Source organism: Phymastichus coffea, unplaced genomic scaffold, assembly GCF_024137745.1.
Source record: "Phymastichus coffea isolate CEN01 unplaced genomic scaffold, Cenicafe_Pcof_1.1 PCOF00003, whole genome shotgun sequence".
NCBI lineage: Eukaryota > Metazoa > Arthropoda > Insecta > Hymenoptera > Eulophidae > Phymastichus > Phymastichus coffea.
Window position 1 is genome coordinate 12,119,518 of NW_026706814.1, and position 15,445 is coordinate 12,134,962.

General features: G+C 33.8%; 3 protein-coding genes across 7 annotated transcripts in view; 1 reads left to right on the forward strand and 2 right to left on the reverse strand.

Moving 5' to 3' along the window:
• Positions 1-5,355: 5,355 nt before the first annotated feature.
• Positions 5,356-8,340, forward strand: LOC131666252 (chitinase-like protein Idgf4). Its single transcript, XM_058938760.1, has 6 exons — positions 5,356-5,474; positions 5,717-5,861; positions 6,246-6,499; positions 7,118-7,421; positions 7,507-7,669; positions 7,739-8,340. The coding sequence occupies exons 2-6, from the start codon at positions 5,729-5,731 to the stop codon at positions 8,202-8,204; spliced, it is 1,320 nt and encodes a 439-aa protein (XP_058794743.1). The 5' UTR covers positions 5,356-5,474; positions 5,717-5,728; the 3' UTR covers positions 8,205-8,340.
• Positions 8,248-15,238, reverse strand: LOC131666259 (uncharacterized). Its single transcript, XM_058938772.1, has 2 exons — positions 14,545-15,238; positions 8,248-14,472 (listed from the first exon to the last, which is right to left on the reverse strand). The coding sequence occupies exons 1-2, from the start codon at positions 14,800-14,802 to the stop codon at positions 14,092-14,094; spliced, it is 639 nt and encodes a 212-aa protein (XP_058794755.1). The 5' UTR covers positions 14,803-15,238; the 3' UTR covers positions 8,248-14,091.
• Positions 15,238-15,445, reverse strand: part of LOC131666226 (uncharacterized) — a 72,687-nt gene continuing 72,479 nt past the window's right edge. For all 5 annotated transcript variants that reach the window (XM_058938734.1, XM_058938743.1, XM_058938708.1 and 2 more), the window contains one exon: positions 15,238-15,393. In XM_058938734.1, coding sequence (XP_058794717.1) covers positions 15,247-15,393 — 147 coding nt within the window. In that variant the 3' untranslated portion in view covers positions 15,238-15,246. The remainder of the gene's footprint in view (positions 15,394-15,445) is intronic.

A 15,445-nucleotide genomic window follows, 5' to 3' on the forward strand; every position in this document is an offset into this window, starting at 1 on the left:
CGGAAGGCCTTTGGTGATTCTACCATGTCGCAGAAAAATGTTTATAAGTGGTACAAAGACTTCAAAGAGGGTCGAGAACGTGTTGATGACTTGGAGCGCTCCGGACGACCATCGACGTCAACAGATGACCAACACGTCAATAAAGTGAAGGAATTAGTGCTCGAAAATCGTCGGTTGACTGTTAGAGACCTTACTGATATGATCGGAATATCAGAAGGATCTGTGAAAACAATTTTGAAAGACCATTTGGGCCTACGAAAAGTCAAATCTCGTTTGGTACCGAAAACGCTCAATTTCTTGCAAAAAAGTCGCCGCGTTGATGTGTGTGAAACAATGCTTTCTGACTATCAGGACAAGCTCAAATGCATGATTACGGGAGATGAGACTTGGATTTATGCTTACGACCCTGAAACAACCGACCAATCAAGCGAATATCGTGCTAAAGGCGAGGCCAGACCGAAAAGAGCACGTCAAAGTCGTTCAAAAATCAAGGTCATGATGACAGTTTTCTTCGATTTTCATGGTGTGGTGCACTATGAATTCCTTCCACCCGGCCAAACTGTTAATAAGGAATATTATTTGAGCGTTATGCGTCGTTTGCGTGAAGCAATTCGTCTAAAAAGACCAGAATTATGGGCTAACAACTCTTGGTTTTTGCATCACGATAATGCACCATCTCACACTGCACTCGTTCTTCGTGACCAATTCGCCAAAAATTCGACGCATATCGTTCCGCAACCACCGTATTCGCCTGATTTGGCTCCGTGTGACTTCTGGCTATTCCCAAAACTCAAGAGACCACTCCGGGGAACGCGTTTCGAGTCGATTGAGGAGATAAGAGCTGAATCGAAGAAGGCGCTGATGGCTATACCGGAAAGGGACTATTTGGCATGTTTCGAGGATTGGAAAAAACGTTGGCATAAGTGTATTTTATCGGGAGGGGATTACTTCGAAGGGGATGACATTGATGTTGAAGAATAAATAAAGATTTTTTATTTTACAAACAAATTCACCTTACTTTTTGCCCACAGTAGTATCTCTGCTTCTAATTATCAAATTCGATTTTTTACTTGATATGGGAAATCTTGATAAATTCAAATATAAAATTGTTTTTATGATATTTTCATGAATGTACGAGGTACAGTAACTATAATTTTTTTTGTGATTTTTGTAAATAACAGTCATATCGTCTTTTAGAATAAATACGTAAATATTTCATTAATATTGAACTAAATTAATTAATTTTTATTAATGAATCATGTGCAGCAAGTGATTGTAGATTCAATTATTTTTGCCATTCAAGAATGTGGCAACGTAGAAATTGTAATTAGATAATTATTCATAAATTTTTACCACTATAAATCATTGTAATAATTTTAAAAAAGTTAGGGAACAGTACGGAATTATAACTATCAGTTTCAACAACGTAAATTCATTTATTTTACGAAAGCTGTAACGGGGTTGCTTACCGTTTAATTAATTTTATCCGCGTAATCGTATTAAAAAACGCACGTAATTACCTATGTTTAATACGGAGGTCGGAGAGCAAGAGGGAACGGGTGTTAGTCAACCAAATAACTACGAATACGAAATAAACAGGTCGAAAGTACTGGCTAATATCACAGACGAAAACTCTTTATTACCTCTGAATGTTACATTACATTCGGCCGGCGTGTTTATGTTTACATACCGCGCCCCCACAGCAACGACATACAGTGTCGGATCGCTCGCCGCTCTTTGTTAGCAGAGCTATTACATGCACGCTTCGCTTCGAGTACGGAAAATTGATTATCAGGCATGCAATCGCGGTCGCGAGATTAAGCTAGCCAGCTTACCTTAATTACGGGTGTTCGGCAGCGAACGAAACTTAGCACACACACGCTCGGATAAAGTCTGTTGTTCTCCCTTTCTTTCGGGTCGCGAACTTGCGCACGCACGGTTTCGCCCTCGAAGGCGAAACACTTCACACACACTCGTGGTGGCAGGGGAGGACACCGTGTCTGCAGGCTCTGGTCAGCACTCTCTGGGTAACTCGGCGACAATAATTACTCGATTTCTGCGGTGTGTTCAGGCTCTGGTCAGCATTCTCTGGGTAACCCGGCGACAACAATCACTCGATTTCTGCGGTGTATTCAGGCGATCAGGTTACGAGCCTCGATTTTTGCGGCCTCTGTATCGGTAGCTAGTCCCATACTCGGATCAGCTCGTCTCGGCACTCGGGAAAGCTCGGGAACTATCAACTATCCCACCTTGCACAGCTTAGCGACCGGGCGCTCATCTTCGACTCCTCTTAGGCGATATCGATAGCTGATCCTCGACTGGTTCGTTTTCAATCGCGCGCGTTCCGCCTCGTCGCGTGCCGAATTCCCTCATTACGTTTTTCGTCTCCCGGTAGGTGCTGCCCCCGCGGGCAGCCACTAGGTTAAGCTATTAGCGCTAATATGACGTTTACCGTCACAAAGCATTCAAGAACTGTATTCGGAGAGAATAAAGTATATTAAAAAAATATTTTCTTTAGCCATAAGATACATTTACAATAAAGAAAAATATTTTCATGTTTATTTTCATATTTATGTCATTATCTTATTCCTATACATCTATATAATCTAAAAAGATAATGCTAGATATTAAATAATTTTACTATAGTCGAATGGGGAAACGTGCAGAAAAAGGCCATATTTTGCATATTTTGCTCTAAATATTTATTGTGCAAAACGCACAAAGAAATTCAAGGTGACAGACATAGTATTTACATTAATATAATATTCATTAGCGATTTCAAACAAAATAGGTTCCTGCTCTCATGTCCATAATTCGTGCCCTTTTGAGCTAATTCTACTAAACTATATATTATGCAACATATAGAAAAGCTTCTCAAACAAGTAATGTTTTTATTTCTGGACGAAATAATTTGGTAATATGAAAAAGGTGTTTAATATTATGAACACATTTATTTCATTCTCTGTAAACACTATACACAAGGTATATAGATATAAGCTAAAGATGTTATTATGATTCGTCACAGCGCACTGGAATTACGTAATCGACCGATACAGCAGAAACTGTTGATTGAGGCTCTTCATTGAGAATGCGAGTCATGCAGATACGATATTTATTGTATTAAATGAAAAATTTCAATTGTCGTTTACGTATTTTGTTTCTACAAATATTATTAACATCTTTTTTTATTTTAAATTACTTGTAAAATAAAGCTTTTCAGACTGTTGGCTACTTAAGCAAAATTTGTTCCATGTCCGCAAAACAAAAATTTTTTGAATGTTTATTAGATGATTTCTTTGTAAAAATAAAACTTAAAAAATAGAAATGAATAGGACTAGAGACTATTTTTTCAAAAATTCTTTACAACAATCTAACAGATAGCTCAATCTGTAAAAAAATTATTGATCTAAAATCTCTTGCATTACTTAGTTTAACTTGAAAATATACAATTTCTATAAATTTAATTTTTAAATTAACATAAACAATTATATTCAAAAATGAAGAATTATATAATTTAAAAAAATATGTTAACACTACCGCATATAGAAACATACAGTAGAGAAAAAAAAATGAAATAAATGTTTATTATGTGATAGACCTTATGACATAAATTTATACTTGAAAGAGATCAAGAAAGCAATAAGTAGCCAGAAACTATCATGTAGTAGTTTGCCATGCGTTTAATCAACAATAAACGATTAGTCATTTGAACTTTAAGTTACGGGTTATCAGACGTTCTGCTACAGCTATTTATTTATTGTTTTGATATACTCTCAGACATGTAGTTGACGTAAAATTATCAAGCTTGGGGTTCACATCTGGGTAAACTGTATCTAAGTGAAAATTTCTGTTGTTAACAATTATACAAATGCGCAGAGGAGAATCGAAAGCACTAAAATGCTAGAAATTTTAAGGTGACATGTAAGCTCGCGATATATATAACTGCGGTTTGATGTACAGCAGGCAGTAATGACCTTCAATTGATGCTATATTCTGTTCAGTCTTATAAATAGTAAATTGACTGTGATCGGACAGTTAGTATGCAACTTCTACAATTTACGATTGTAATTTTGCCTTGTTATGTATATAGCTATTAATTTCGTCAATGCCCAAAGGACAAAATTAAATCACTTGAAACCAATTCTAAGCCATCGAATTGGTACGCCATCCTAATGAAACTAAATTGAACTATATATGTAATTATTTTATTTATTTCGTACTGGGTAATTGACGCGAGATTAATAGCAATAACTTTGCATTAAACTATTTGTAATCAAAGGCCATTAGATAAGTCAACAATAATTTGCCATTTAAATTAAAATGGATTTAAGTAGCATTCGTGAGATCTTATGAGAAACTGAAAAAAAATTTTGTATTCGTTGTTGCAAACATGTGGATATTTTTTAGCAACCTTATGAGCTTTCCCACTATAAATTTATATTACACACTGTGTTCATTTTGTTTACTTGGGCTGCCAGGAAAAACATCCTTTTCCAAGATGTAATTTTATAATTAAAAAAAGTCAAATTCTAATTTATAATAAGCTTGGAATTCGTATCATGTTTTCTATTGTATTCAAATCATCTCGGAGATGATGCCATATTATATAAGAATGGATAATAAATTGAAATATATTTATTAAACGACAATTGCTAGCGTTTATTGTGATTTTAAGATTGTATATTTATTTTTCAGTAACGGAATTATATATTTTTTAGGAAAAGTATAAACAAATTTAACAAATATTCAATCGAACTTTTGTTTTTAAATTGTTACTCAAAAATAAAATTGCAGTTCATACTGTTTATTTAATAAGATGCTATTGTATATGAGTAATTATTTATTTTCCAATATAATCAACTTAGTAAGTATATCTATTATTAAAAAGTGCAATAACTAATCTTTATGTATGCAATATTTAGTAATATGATTAACAAAGAAATAGAAATTTTGTGTTACTTTACTTTTTATTGATATTAATGATAGATTATAGTCCAACACCAATAATTTGATTATTACAAAAGTAAATGATTGAACTCTCAATCTATATTATATAATGTGTAAATGCTTTTAGTATTACATTAGTCAAAATGCCAAAAAAATTCTATTCTAGCTTATTATCAAATTTGGAAATATGATCAAACAATTTATAAGTGTATAGATGATCATTTATTATTGGAAATTATTTAGATATTCTGTTGTTATATGAAAAACAACTTATATTTTTCATTGTCTTCAAAATATACATAACATTGAAAGAAAAAGTTGCGCATTTCTCCACTAAAACAAAACTTAAGTTTCACTATGGAAAAGTATATACGAGATAGTCGTAAAAGCAATCGGGAGAAGTATCAAGCGAAATGACGTAAGACTTTTAAAGACACGACACCCCACTTAAATTGAGATGACGAAACGACAATTTGCTTCAAAGTAACGGAAGATATCGGCTTAGTCTGATACTTTCTGCTGAGAAGGTAAGTTGAGATCATCAGACTTCTTTTCGTTGCGGTTTAGATCATTTATACTGTACCAGAAAAATGAACAATAATTTTTTGACTATTTATTTATAACTTTTTTATATGTTTCGTTTATTCTGTCGAATTTTCTTTCGTGAATTCAAAGCTCTTTGTTAAAATTATTATATTGTAACATTGTATGTAATAATTATATGCTCGATTTCTTGAATTATATTCATCTAATATTTGCGTATGTTTAGTTAGATACGACAATGAAACTGCTAATTTCAACGGCGGTAGCCGTTGTACTGCTTGCTTGTGTCAATTCTGCGCTCAGCGCTGTTGATTCTCATGAACACACCAAAGTCGTTTGTTATTGGAACTCAACATCTTTCCTGCGCGCTGGTAAATAGCATTATAATCTCTTAAAATTTCTTCACCATTGCATGGATACATTGCATATTCTATAAAAGATATTTATTTTAATTTAAAGTTTTATCGGTACAATTTCCAAATTGCATAATGTTACTGTATACGATACTTGAAAAATTTATAATGTTCACAATTATTGCCGTAAATTTGAATTTTTAATACAACTCTGAAATACTTACTAAAGTTCAAGTTATCCTTATAGCAAGTCCACAATCAATCTATAGTTTTGAATTATTATTCCAGAAACAATGACAGTATGTTAAAACTGGTGATCGCTTTATATCAGCTAAATTGGTGTAGTCATTGGTTTATTGGTCTTTCTTTTTCAAACTTCTAATATGATTGTTAATTGCGTAGGTCCCGGTAAATTTAACGTGGACGATCTCCGGCCGGCGCTTTCGCTTTGTACTCACTTGATTTACGGCTTTGCTGGTATCAACGCCGCAAATTTTGAGGTCATACCATTGAACCCAAGCTTAGACACTGGTGCTGGTTATGGATTCTATCGTCTAGTTACCCAACTCAAACGTCAATTCCCTGACCTTAAAGTCTACCTTGGAATTGGTGGCAATGCCGATCCTTATGAAGACACTCACAAATATCTCCTTGTCGTAAGTAAATCCATATTCATTCATAAAGTCCCCGTGATATCGAATTTTCGAGATAATCTCTAATGAAAATAAAAATATTAGATTATAATGCATTGCTAAGAATACTATCACAAATTTATCTTCAGCCTCGAATAGAACATCAAAGATTATTACGAAATGACGTACGATCTACTGACTAATGGCACTAAGTCACTTTTATGTATTACTAAACATTTTCTTATTCCTTGTTTGCACAACAGATAAATTTTTGAAGTAATTATAAAATACTTAAAAATTAATGTTTTAATGCAATGGCATAAATAATAATGACATATTCTTCAAACCAATGAAACTTTAGATTTTAACACGTATATTAGATCACTAAACTATTTGTAACGATTGAAATAATTAGCATAGCCGTTAGTTATCTTCGGCGAGTAAATAATTCGCAGTCGAGTACGTATAATGTTCAAGGCTATCTTGATTATAACCATTTTGAATTTTGCACTTACGAAGTGCGAATGAAATTATTCAACAGTACGTGTTCGTACTAATGAATGTTGATTATTTCACAACCGCGACGGAAATTTCTCACTTAAAATTTGATTAATCTTACCGAATTAAATGAATTGTTTTCAGACGGAAACGTCAGAAGCCAGAAGCAAGTTCATCAATTCGGTGATTCGTTTGTTGTACGATTATGAGTTTGACGGTGTTGACCTCGCCTGGCAATTCCCAGAGGTTCGGGTGAAAAAACAACGTGGCACGTTTGGATCTTTCTGGCACGGTGTCAAGAAAGTATTCGGAGCAGGTAAATTTAAGGACGAGAAGGAGGACGATCATCGCAATGGTTTTACCAATATTGTCCGCGATCTCAAGGCTCAACTGAGGACAAAGAACAAGGCGCTATCTTTGACGGTTTTGCCTCACGTCAATGCTAGTAGTTAGTATTGGAGCTCACCTATATCGTTGAATCGTTCTAATGGCTTGCGTCAATCCTAAAAAATCAAACTTATTTATTTGTTCAGCTTACTACGACGCGAGAACGATTATACCGCATTTGGAAGCTATCCACATTCTTGCCTTTGACCAGAGCACTCCTGAGCGAAACCCCAAGAAGGCTGACTATCCTGCACCAGTTTATGAGAGCTACGGCCGTGAACAAAGCGATAATATCGACACTCAAGCTAGGTAATTAATTGCATAACAATGTCAGTTGCGAGCGAGTAGTCAAATGAAATGGCGATTGTTGTTTTTCAGATACTGGCTGCAAAACGGAACGCCCGGAAGTAAAATCGTCATCGGAATACCCGCATTTGCTCGCACGTGGAAATTGACTCAGGACAGTGAAGCTGCGGGAGTACCTCCTGTAACCGCTGATGGTCCAGGAGGCGAAGGTCCGCACACCAACATTCCCGGTCTGCTGTCGTATGCCGAGGTCTGCTCTCGCCTGACCGAGCACGCGGTTGGCCGCATTCGACGCGTCAACGATCCGTCCAATAAGTACGGGCCTTACGCTTATCAACAGTACAACGCCGATACCAAAGCCGATGGCATCTGGGTTGGATTCGAAGATCCCGACACTGCTGGCAAAAAGGCCAATTACGTCAAGTCCAAGGGACTCGGTGGTGTGGCCATCTATGATCTGTCTCTCGATGACTTCCGTGGCATTTGCAATGGTGACAAGTTCCCCATTGTCAAAGGAGCTAAATTCAAATTAGTCTAAATCTATTCGACTTGATACTCATCAAAGCTCTTCATTTTTATTCTTTTTTTTGTCTTATGTCCGTTGACTTTATTTCTCTGTTTACGAAGTTTACAATCCAAGCAAAGACTTTTAAATAAATAAACTTTAAAGGATATGGAACAACTTCATTTCTGACCGTATTATCATGTAACAAATTCAAATTCCGTTGATGATTTCATAAATTATATACTAATTACGATATTATATCATTTTCTAATATATTATTTATTATATTTTTTCGATTTCAACAATAGTTTGGATAAATTATTAGATAAGTAAAAGATATCGTTACATTTTTATTCTTTCTTTTTGATGAAAGGAAAATTGGTACAGTAGTTGGTTATCGTCAATAGTACCAATCTACACGCAATCTTATAGAATAATCTTCTATTTTTATATATTAAATCGCTTGTAATTTTTGCAATAAAATCTCCAATATCTTATGGTCATTTATTTCATTCTTTATTACATTGCAAGAAATATACAAGGTTTAATCAAAATAATATTTTTCATACAATCCAACAACTTGTTTTACATAATGAAGACTAGCATCAGTAAACTAAATATAATAATAACGAAGAGTATATCGTTTGTTTATAGATACACATAAAATATACTGTAGATTTACATATTCTCTTAATATAGAATACACTCGAACTAACAGTTTTTCTTTCGATAACTCCAGAATTCTAATGACAAGCTAATCATTCATTTTACCGTAGAGGTTTAACATAAAAAAATAATAATTATTTTGATTCGAGCACAGAACGTTTTTTTTTCATACGCCGCAATGTATAAAACACAAAACTTCAATACAGTTTGATACTAAATTATGGTATATATTGTATTAACTATAATCATGATTATTAAAGTAATAAGAATAGAGAAATAAAACTTTGTCAAATCATTAGACTTTATAACGTGATTTTTCTTATGTTCAAATTAATCGATATTTTTTATTCATTCAGAATAAATGTGCATTCTACTGAAATCATAAACTTATAATAATACATTATTTCTCAAATAAGTATTTTTCTACAATAGACATTTATAAACATACTATAAACATTTACAGACATTTACAAACATTCAAGGATAGTCTCAATATATTTTTTTTCTTGATAAACTGTAAAAGCTCTGCATTTGTAGATCACAAGCAGCTGTTGTTCATCATTTATTAACACAAATAACGTTTTCAATTCAACAACAGCCAGTCGGCATAACCGTTGTTTTGTCAATTAATGGAAGTTTTCCGAAAATTTTTTATTATTTAAAAGTACACGTGTGCATATATCAATAAAGTGCAAAATTTCTCTTAATATAGATGACGATTGTATTATGCGAGTTTTAACTGTTCAAACTGTTTTGGCGTATTTTCTCATGTTTCGTATGGAGCTGCAATTTAAGATTATGATCTATACCGGACGGTTATGATTTTTGAATTCAACTAATATCGATGTTAATGAATAAAGTGTACTTTTTTGTTACATACAAATCAAATCACGTGCCAACTTCCATACTCTATTGTCTTTAATGCAAGTAGTTTAGTTATTAGAATAGTGCAAATTCAGTGTCTGGTGTCACTAAAAAGTTGCAATTAGTATTTTTTTTTGCATAATATACACTATACGTGTTGATAATAAGATGATACTTGTTAAATGCACCTCTAAGTTAATCAAATATTATTCAATTCTAATATTGAAGCTTTTACTTCGTGGCACAGGCGGAATACATAATTCGGCAGAGGAAGAAGTTGAAGGCTTTAAGATTTTGTTATTTTTAATAATTCCATAAGTTTAGTGGAATAAAATTTTTCTTAATTTCTGTACTCGACTGTGCAAAAATTCAACCTTGTCTTTGCTAATGTCTCGTTTAGAATTTGTATCTAGCGATTAAATGCTTATATACAGTGTGTTATAGGATCCATTAATTGGTTTTATACCTGTTAGTACATGTTTTAGTATTTTATCTGTGATAATCGTAAGATAATTCATAAATTTTATGTCAACAATAATTATATATGGTTTCTCTAATAAAAGCCAAAAATTATATTTATATATATATATATATATATATATATACAGAAAGCGAGCGTCGTTTTTATTCTTTAAAAGATATTAATTAATGCGTTTCTCAAAATTTACATATACATCATTTTGAATTCAATAAAAGTTATGATCTATATTTTCACTGGAGTTATTAAAGCGGATGTACATCGAATTTCGATGAGACGTATCGAATGTTAAATTCGTAACTATAAAGAGTATCACCCATAGTTGCAGATATTGAAAAATGGAATGAAGAACCAACCCTTCCGAGAATGTTCTATTTTTTAAATAAATTCTAACATAATTAGAGTTTTGAATTTTATGATTAGGGCTCTGAACTATTGTTTTATCCAGCGGCTTGAAAGTAGTTTTTTTCGACCGTATCTCAGTCGGTAACATACTAATTGTGGCCTCGGTGGACAAAAAAATAGTATTGGCCCTACCGTCGGGAAATTGGCAAGCCGATCATAGCATGTATTTGCCAATTCTTACGTGCTATCAACTTACTGATACTTTCCCAATCTAGGTACGTAATATACTATAGAGACAAACCAAAATAAAGTATAAAATTTTATGTTGACTATTATAGAAATCTCTATAATAGTAGTAATTTATATTCAGTGCTTTTAATTTCTTTTATATTTTTGATAGTAGAGTTATGAAAATGTAAAAATCCGGCAGTTTTTTTGTAGTAATTTGAGGTCTTCAGTTAAGTTTTTCAAATGTTATACTTCTTAAGAATAGTTGTTTAAAAATGATATGATCATAATTCTTTTATACACAAGTTACTTGAAGTTAATGTGTGTTTATTTCTAAAAATCTTCTAAGATCATAAAAATAAAAAAATATCATAATTACCAGCTCCAATTTTAATTCATAATATATTATTAATCTAAGCATCGCCTATTCATAAAAAGATTAGGCTTATTATAATTAATCGAGTACAAACGATGCAGCAAAGACGATTGAATATTCAATCTTTCATGGACCATACAACCACTTGATCAATTGTTTTCATTGAATAATATCATAATGATTTGTAACGACGCTCGCAGTCAATCAATGCTCTTAACTTTCATTTATTTGTACGGACAAGATAATAATTAGGCATTTGTCAACTTCTGTTTATTCTCACTATATACGATGTTTTCGGTGAACTAAGAGCAGCTATGTGACTATCCATATTACGTTAGGTAGACATTTCACCGCGCTCGGGATTTAATATTTATTTAATATACTTTTTATGGAACTGTAATTTGCATATATTGCAAAATAAATATATTACTAATCTGGCGTAATATACTTATTTAATTCATTATACTACTTTAAATATTGACAAATCTGTGCATATAGTGTCTAACTCGAAATAATCAATATGTAAGTGATTACATTGTCTGTTAAAATTAAATAAATTATTATCAAAAATAATAATATTTCAATGCATTATTATAGGTGATTGTATAATCATGTCTAATGTATATTACATTCGATTAAGTAGTCATCTGTAATTCCGAACGCTGTATACAAAAATATGAAAAATTAAAGATGTGCAGCACCTATCAAACTTTTAAATTGATTCTTGAAAAAAAATTTCATTCGATATTCAATACAATATATTAAGTTTCTGCTAGAGTATAATACGTAGACTCCTTTGAATATTATTTAATTTATCAAAGTATCACTTGTGTTTGTTGTATCTAAAAAAATAGTTTCAAATTCAGCTAGGTTCGATAAACTTCTTGTTATCAACGCTTTATATTTATAATGTAATATGGTTAAGCCACTTGTTTTAACTAGAATCGCACACTTATTATATTACGTTATTTATATTTTGTATTTCTTCTTAGCTAAAAGTCAATAACTTTAAAGAAAAAGTAACAATTTATAACATCATTAGTAGATATATCTTATACACTTTTACTATGTACGATTCATTTACGTCAGGCTATAAAATAATTTATTTTATTAAGCAGTAATTTAATTAATACGAATTTTTATTTTCAAATCGATTGTTTGTCTGATTTATAACAGCTGCTCTTCAACGTATTTTGTAGTTCAATCTGAAACTGGTTAAGCATTACGTTTTCAACACGCCGTGCGAAAAATACTACTTTGCCGAATGCTCGGTGAAAAACGTGCACTCAACTTGAGTGCTCATGTCTTATATCAGTTGTACTTTACACGCATTGTTTTGAAAAATACCGTATCTAACATGTTCGGGAAAGAGATTTTTGCCTCGTGTGCCTTTCCAACCTCGCTTCACTTCGCTTGGGTGTAAACCTCACACGAGACAAAAATCTACTTTCCCGCGCTAGTTAGCTAATATACTAATAATATTTATGGTGATCTAGCTTAATTTCGATTTAGTACATTACGATACAAGTGCGGGAAAATAGATTCTTGCCTCGTGTGGCGTTTATGCCCGAGCGAAGCGAGAAACTCTTTCCTGAACATGTGCCGTACCGTATTTTTTAATACGGCGTGTGGAAAGTGCGATTTTCAACGCACGTTTCTTGCCGAGCGTGCGAGAAAAACGCACTTTCCGCACGGAGTGTCCAAAAATAATGAATAGCATTACATGGAAATTGCTTCTACTAATTAAGAAAGTTCATTTAAGCTTAATTTTTCTTAGTCATAATTTGAAAAATTACCAATGTGTAAAATAAATTATTTAAATTGTCACGTGCGAAGCTTCCTGAGAGTCACTGGACTCCAGCTTATACTCTGCTTATACTCGCGCTCGCCATGTTCTTACGGCTTGAAGGGTATTCGTCAACTTTTTTGGGTCGCTCATGCAAGTGCATTTGCACCTCTACAAGGACAAAGTGGAGACGATTAGGCGAAATGCGTACCGAGATGATTCGGCGCAGCCGGGAGACATTCGAGCTCGGGCAGTAGTCGCGCGCGCACACACACGATCTCTCTCTCTCTCTCTCTCTCTCTTTCTCTCTTTCGTTTTTAATTAATAAAGCGCATACACTTATTGTATATTTAATTGCATTTATTTCACCATCCAACCTTATCCTCAAAGATCGGGTAATGTCAAGAAAGAACTCTCAACCCGTCACAAAATCTGGTTATAATTAATTTGTTTTCAACTCTATAACATATTTCTATAGTATATATAAATTGCCTTTTACTGGCAGTATACTCCTGATCACCTTCACGTGCAATAAAATCATAGATAATACATTCAATAAGTACATCGTAAATATATAACAATTTCCTATAATTCTCAAATTTTTTAAGCAATATTAAAAATTTAATGTAAAATCAATAATAGTTTTCCAACAACTTAACCGCATAGATGAATGTTATTTTTACTTTGTTTATTTTTTTATGTCTAGGAAAGTCTAAAAAAGTCGATAGGCATATCCTCAATATTTTTCAAGTATAGACAAAATCAGTTCCAATTTTTCTAATAGCTAATAATCAGGATGCACAGATTGTTTTTTAAAAGGTTGTTTATAGGATTTACCAACATAAACAAAAACAAAGCCTATAAAATTGAAATGGTAATGATCATCTAGATATTATGAAATTGGAAGCGGTGCTAGAACGAAGCAAAACGTTAAATTATGAAAGTTAAACGGTCAATCCACAAAAGAAAGAAATTAATTTCTAAAAAGTTGAACGGTACGCTTTAAGATTGAAGTTGGCGTGTATATTATAAATATTATTAATAATTAATAATAAGTAATATTAATTAATATTAATTAATAATAATTATTATTATTAATAATTAATTATTAATTAATATTATTATTATTAATATTATATTATTAATATTCTGTGAGGCATGTATGTGATCTAGAATATTACATGACAGAACAGCGCGTAACATTGTACCGATTATCTCGGTCCACATTGTTGATGCTGAGTACCTTGAGTAGACGTTCGGTATCTTTGAAGGTGCTTCCAGTGCGCTGTCGACCGGTACGCAAAGCACCTGCCTCCAACATTGACTTCATTGTCTTCTCGCGCATTGTCGCTATCATCATGCGGTGGCGTCTTCTTCGCTTTCGCTTGCGATACTTCGGTAGCGAAAGCTCGAAAAATTCGCCAAGACGCAGCCGTATTGGCGACATGGTAATTTCTTCGTCGACGCGGATCTCAACAACATCATCGACAATCTGCTCCAACTGATGCCCCTTCTTTTTCTTCTTCTTATTGTCCTTGTCCTTTTGTTTCACCTTGGACTGTAACACACGAAACTAGTTACGTCGGTAAATCCCATGAAATGTATAAATAAGTATACAGCTGTATCCGACCTTGTCAGCCATGCATCTTGATCGTATCTGTAGATTTTGGCTCTCGTCCCAGTTGACAATGACAGCTTCATTTTCTTGTGGAAAGCTATCGTGGATCCTTACGGGTCTAGCCAAAGACGAGCGTTTGCGAGCAGGCGTAGCGGGACCCCTCTGATGATTTTGCTTGTCACACAAGTGTTGTAGGCGTGCCTCGTTGTAGCTGCTGCTGTTGGAGCTTTTTGATAGCCAACGACGTATCGAAGGATCCTTCACGCTCATCAGATAACTTTCAAGTTGTTGATTATTAGTGGCAGTCTTGTTGGTGCTTTTGACGTTCGCCGCTTGAAGATTGTTGATCTTCTGAACTCGATTTTTATTGACGGCGGCGCTGCTCACTGCACTGCTGTTCTTTTGATTTTTTGCAGCCACCGCGTTGATTTTGTTGTTCGAATTGGTGCTTTTGTTGACGTTTTTGGCGACGTTTTTACCACGATTAGCAACATTCGGCCTGCTATTCTTGCCGTGGAGATTTTTACCGGGGAGGTTATTCTTGTTACTGTTGTTATTATTGCAACAATTGTTTCTGCTTTTCAGAATGAGATCGTGCCTGCACTGATCAGCACATTGCAAGCAATCGTAATACTTTTCCGAGGCAGTTGTGGGCCCGCGGTTGCGATTGCGTCTATAGTGATCGCCGTCGGCCTGGGCCTGAGAAGGTTGCTGTCACACCTCCTGCAGATATTTCAAGGGACACAAAATCTCTTTGCATCGAATCTCGCCATCCTTTGTAGCTTGCCCTGACGCAAGCACGTCCGAAGCGCAGCGCACCATTGCGACACCGTCAACTTCTTCGCCGACTTGCACGACAATCTACAACAGATGTTTTCATCAACCAAGCTCAATCATATGAAGAAGTACTCGA

Excerpts from the sequence above, each read along its gene's own strand:
- LOC131666252 (XM_058938760.1), top strand. The coding sequence starts at position 5,729 with ATGAAACTGCTAATTTCAACGGCGGTAGCCGTTGTACTGCTTGCTTGT. Across the intron at positions 7,422-7,506 it reads GCCTCACGTCAATGCTAGTA|CTTACTACGACGCGAGAACG; the intron begins GTTAGTATTGGA and ends TTATTTGTTCAG. Across the intron at positions 7,670-7,738 it reads AATATCGACACTCAAGCTAG|ATACTGGCTGCAAAACGGAA; the intron begins GTAATTAATTGC and ends GTTGTTTTTCAG.
- LOC131666259 (XM_058938772.1), bottom strand. The coding sequence starts at position 14,802 with ATGAGCGTGAAGGATCCTTCGATACGTCGTTGGCTATCAAAAAGCTCC. Across the intron at positions 14,473-14,544 it reads CAAGATGCATGGCTGACAAG|TCCAAGGTGAAACAAAAGGA; the intron begins GTCGGATACAGC and ends CGTGTGTTACAG.